The sequence below is a fragment of the Argopecten irradians genome, unplaced genomic scaffold (assembly GCF_041381155.1).
Source record: "Argopecten irradians isolate NY unplaced genomic scaffold, Ai_NY scaffold_1158, whole genome shotgun sequence".
NCBI classification, from domain to species: domain Eukaryota; kingdom Metazoa; phylum Mollusca; class Bivalvia; order Pectinida; family Pectinidae; genus Argopecten; species Argopecten irradians.
Window position 1 is genome coordinate 1 of NW_027188625.1, and position 5,818 is coordinate 5,818.

At 43.2% G+C, this 5,818-nt stretch overlaps 1 protein-coding gene across 1 annotated transcript; it reads left to right on the forward strand.

Annotated features, from left to right (window-relative positions):
• Positions 1-432: 432 nt before the first annotated feature.
• LOC138313997 (mucin-21-like) lies at positions 433-1,546 on the forward strand (the record flags this gene model as incomplete). Its single annotated transcript, XM_069254209.1, has 1 exon — positions 433-1,546. A coding segment is annotated over one exon (765 nt), but the record flags the coding sequence as incomplete, so codon positions are not given.
• Positions 1,547-5,818: the final 4,272 nt, after the last annotated feature.

Here is a 5,818-nt window from a genome sequence, read left to right on the forward strand (position 1 = left end):
ATTCACGTTTATTCGGAGAAAAGATATTTTCTTTTTCAAATTGAAGTCTGTGTGTTTCAGTTAATGGTTTTCCACAAGTTTCTCAAACAGCTGCTGCAGCATTTGAGCACGCTGTTTGGCCTCTCGCTTTTTCTTCCGCTCTGCAGCCTCCTGCTTTTTTCTCTCCTTTTCTATATCTTTCTGTCGTTTTTCCTCGACAATTTCATCACTAGTGAGCAGACGGCTTTTTGTGATACTGAACTTTTTCTTTATAGCTTCCTTTTTGACCGTTTTTGCTGGTGTTTTCGGCAAAAATATGTGTTCTATTTCAGAATTCCACGAAACCTCCCCACTGTTGGAAATGTTAACACTCATGCATGAACCCTCGGGAAGGTCAGGAAACAAGGGCAGATTTATAACAGTTGGGACACTTTTGGATGGTGTTTGTGATATATCTTGTATGATGGTCTCGGGAACAACAGCCAAACTACCACAACCAGCAGCAGTGCTGTCACCGTCAAAAACATCCAAACCGTCACCACTAACAGCAGTACCGTTACCGCCAAACATACCCAAACCACCACCACCAGCAGCAACAACGCCCATACCACCACCATCGCCAACAGTCAAACTGTCACCACCAGCTACAGCCAAACCATCAACAGCAGGAGTACCGTCACCACCACCATCAGCCAAACCACCACCAGTAGGAGTACCGTCACCACCAACAACAGCCAAACCACCACCAACAGCAGTACCGCTACCAACAGTTACAGCCAAACCACCACCAACAGCAGTACCGCTACCACCACCAGCAGCAGTACCGCTACCACCACCAACAGCCAAACCACCACCAGTAGGAGTACCGTCACCACCACCATCAGCCAAACCACCACCAGTAGGAGTACCGTCACCACCAACAACAGCCAAACCACCACCAACAGCAGTACCGCTACCAACAGTTACAGCCAAACCACCACCAACAGCAGTACCGCTACCACCACCAACAGCCAAACCACCACCAGTAGGAGTACCGTCACCACCAACAACAGCAGGAGTACCGTCACCGCTAATAACAGCAGGAGTACCGTCACCACCAACAACAGCAGGAGTACCGTCACCACCAACAACAGCAGGAGTACCGTCACCGCTAATAACAGCAAATCCACCTCCTACAGCAGAACCGTCAACACTACCTGCAGTAGAAGCAATATGTGAGGCATCACCCTTTGAACCGACAACGGACTTCTGCTCCATAGAAGGTGCAAACGCGTGTGCCGGTAGTACATCTGGATTTAAAGGAAATATTCCCGTTGCCCGAAACCCACTCTGAATACTGTCTGCGGACATAGCCTGTTCCCAGGCCGTGTTGAAAAGTTTAGGCCAAACGCACTTTGTAACCACACGTCCGGTTTCACTAGTGTATTCAGTGCAAACGCTGTTGTATTTTCTTTCAAGTGGTCCGAATACGCCTTTGTCCAAAGGCTGCAGCCAATGCGAGCTATGAGATGGCAACGCAAGTATGATGATACCTTCTTCACGAGCTCTCTCCAACAATCCAGTCACCTCATGGGATTTTGTGTTGGTCGAGAAAAGGAGTTGAAAAAGGAGTTGGGGGCGATGTTCTCCACAATGCAACAAAAACACCTCGGAGAACCATCGCTCACCCAAAACATCCTCAATCCATGCATTTGACTGGAAAGTCCAAACAGCATCCTTTGGACCCTCGTCCGTGCCATAAGCATGCAGACTGCGGTGGGTTTTCCCTTTTACAATAATAAGAGGGGGCATTTTATTGCCATTTGCATTGATGGCTGCAACTATAGTAATATTCTCTCTGTTGTTGCTTACTTTACCAGCAACCTGTCTTGTGCCTTTCCTCGCGACAACAGATTGTGGTTTGTGTTCTAGGGATACCCCTTTCTCGTCCATATTCCAAATGTTCCTTGGATCGATAATGTTATTTTCATTGATAACCTTTGAGAGTTTCTTAAAATAGTCGCTTACTGTCGAAGAATCAAGGCGAGAACGTGAAGCTGACAGCTTTGCTGGTTTTCGCAAAGAAATATCGGGGAACCTGTTACTAAGGCCACGGTACCAGTCCCTCCCAGGAATGCCATGTTTGAAGGGTGTTTGAATTTTCAAACGCTTGCAAACCTGGCCGGCCTTCATCATGAGCTGATGCCGACTAAGCCCCAGTCCCCTTTCTGAAGCTTCAAATGCATTTTGTACTATAGATTTTTCAATCTCTGCAGGGATGACAGCAGGTTTTCCTGCAGAAGGATGAGTGATTTTACCAAGGGCATTGTCTGATATGCTTGATCTAGGTATCCCATACTTCGCCGCACATTTTCGGAGGGACAATGCACCGGCCTTGTATTCCGTCACGGCCTCTTCTAATACATCATGGCTGTACTGCCTGTAAATGTTTCCTTTCTTCTTCGGCATACCTTGAGAAAATAAATCACAATCAATATATAGCATGTTTCAGTTGAACACATTTATATATTAACATTACATGTTTCAAAAGCGATATAATAAAAAGTCTATCCACATTTTTAAAAATTTGCGTATTATTGTATTGACAAAATAGCATGTATTAAAAATATCATCGCATAATTTTCATTGGTTTGCTTGTTTTAAAACGTTTTGTGTTGAACAATATTCAGAATCTGATGCTATGGCTGTTCCGTTTATTAAACTTGGTGACGTCAACACTAGCGCAAGCGTGAAATTCAAAGGATATACGTGCATAATTTTGAATTTGAATGATCGTAATGGAAATATAAGTAATAAACTGTTACCAGATTGGACATACAGTTGATATGAAGCCCATCCGTCCGAAAGATAAATATTCATGGCGCCCTAACGGGCTGTCATCAATGCAAATCTTTCGGACGGATGGGCTTCATATCAACTGTATGTCCAATCTGGTAACAGTTTATTGCTTAACTACACTTCCAAACCTAGGCTTAAAGTGAATATACAAGTAACATAAAATGATAATATACAAAACATAAGGAACAAACAGCACTGAGTCTAAACGTAATTTATCCAATAATCGCTAATTAACTGACACTTGTAAGAGTTACCGGTAATGAAAAGTACTACGAAGGATTAGCTAAAAGAAACACGGGTAAATACGTTAAAGCAATAGATCACAATAAAGAAACGGCTATTACATTTAAAATGAAGCTTTGTATTTTATTTCAAAACTTAGAATATTAAGTATGTTCGAGTAGATTAAAACAAATAAATAATATCACAAATGTCCGAATATGAACCTGTCAAAAACCGCGCGACATTTCAACGTCTCCTCTATACAGATACATAGTCTTTTTTTTTCTTTTCATTCATTTTAATATTTTGAAACAGTTGTCAGTTTTAGAGGTGAAAATAACACATAGTTTCATATATCAGAAGTCGCCATACAGGTACGTAATCAATGACAACCATGCAGATAAGCTGGATATTATATACAAAATAAACGATATGCCAATAATTGCACGAGATACCAGTCAAACACCATGTACGATGCAGGTTGCGCGGTCACCTTACGCGATACAATCCGCCCTAAATCAACTTCACTTTATCATAAAAGCATGCAGGCCTCTCATCCTCATACTTTTATAGAGCCTTAGTCATTATTATACTACCATAAACCCCTAATGTGTCTTTTGGGTAGTGAGCCTCACCTGACAAACTAAAACCTTTCGTGACACTTTTTAACCAATTAGTCCGTCTGCACTCCTGCATTGTTAGATTTCTCATATTTCCTGGAAATATCACTAACAATCCCCCTCCCCCTCCAACAAGCAACTCAACCACCACTCCACCAGTCACGCCACGTCCCCGACTCTTAATCTGTTATCATTAAAAAAATAGTTATTTCCTTACATCTTAAGAAGTGCTTTGTACACGTTTGCGCATGTGACATCCGACCAACAACCCTGTCTGGCATCCCAAAGTTTTTGTCACCATTGAAATTCCCCACCCAATATTAGAATCTAAAAATCCAAAGCCATATAAGAGGGTACCCGAAATTACACCGAGGTAATATAGCCACCACCTGGGTCTCTCTTCGTGCGTGTTCCACCTTTTTTTTCTTTCTAAATCGTTTTTAATTTTCATAACCATCCCCAATATCAATAAACATCTAGTTTTGAACTATTAAGACCTTTGAAGGAAGAGAAAATCCAACACCCAATCCAATTTCTGTCTTTTTTTGTTTCACCTTCCTTTCTGATTCACCCACCCAACACCGTAGGAGCACGTCCCGAGGCACATCTGTTGCCCACTCCCCTTACCACTTTAGCGCACGCCCCGTCTGGACTGCCGTGCCTGTGCCGTCCCCACAACATGTGGCCCGCTATTTCACTACGGCCCACCCCGATCGCCCCTTCGAATCGGTACCCTAAATACATTCGATCCTGTACAGCAACCTTTCTCGTCTAATTATGAACCCAACCACCCTGTCCGCCGGTGAGTTCCCTGACTCATCATTTCTTGGTTTTCAACCAGCACCCTGAGAGTCCCTGACCTCTTCCACAATCCGCCAACATCCCATTGGTCTCTATAGGTGTTCAGACCCCGCGGGTCTGCTGCCGATAGTCTTTTCCCATTTGGAGAGCTTTTACTCCGAGTTAATCCACCGTTAGTCATATGGCTGAAACTCTGCTGTCATGAACCTGACCCTGGTCCCGCCCAAGTGCATCATTCCATATTCATACGACCTAACTTAGTTTGTTGTCCAAACAATCTATAACATAAACCCAGTCTTTTTAGTTACAAACTTGACAATCCACCTTCCCCAATTCGTTGGATGGCATTTCTTACTAAGAAGTTGACAGTACAACATCTTTACCCACTCCAGCCCCCCTGATCGCCTCGATTTAATGGTCCCCTCGCCCTTTACCCATGAGTGTGCCCATCCTACAGATATCACCGACCAATAATTGGCAGTTGCATTACGACTTGCCCTTATCATTTCCCATGCATGGAAAAACTGAGACGAGTCTTCCAACTATTACAGGGTCACACCTTTTAAGACCACCTGTGCAGTAATGCCATGCCTCTCCGTCCTATTCCCGCGCAAGCCACTGGACAATCGACGCATAATCACCGACTGACTCGCCGTGCGGAGCTTTACACACCTCATCTGTTACCATGGTGATCCCCAATACATGTAATAACTATAAAATTAACATGTTTACGTCCCTCCCTTCACCTGGATACATTTAAAATGAATTTATTAGCATTCTGTCACTACTTCCGTCCCATACATTGATTGAATTTATGTCTCCCAATAATACTCAATTAATTTCAACGCTTCCCTCATTATGACCACTCTTTCCTCCATAAGGCCTGCCACACTTCTTTCTGCCATACACCACATGTGCAAGAATGCTATAGTTACATCATCCCTTCCTGGACCAATCCTTCGCATCCATATGTCCCTGAATCAAGCCGCCGCCCTCCCCCAGCTATCCCCACACACGTTAATATTTCGCGCAGAGACCCCAGAGAAGCTTTCCCTAATAACACTTTTATAACCCCGAGATGGCATTTGTATGTGCACGCATTGCTACACTACATAGTGTGTTAAAACCCTGATATCACTGTTCATCCTTAACCTTTTGTTTTCGTTAATTGTATTTCAATCAATCAGGCAAGTATTACTTTTAATGAAATTTCTAGGTTTCTGCCATGTGAGTAGGTGACGTGTATAGGCCCTGCAGTTAATTGTGGTTGACGTGTATTTTATATCATAATTTTCTGTTTCATGCAATATTTTTCTTTTTATTGAAAAAGGCTCCTCCACTTACATCAGAGTCACCTA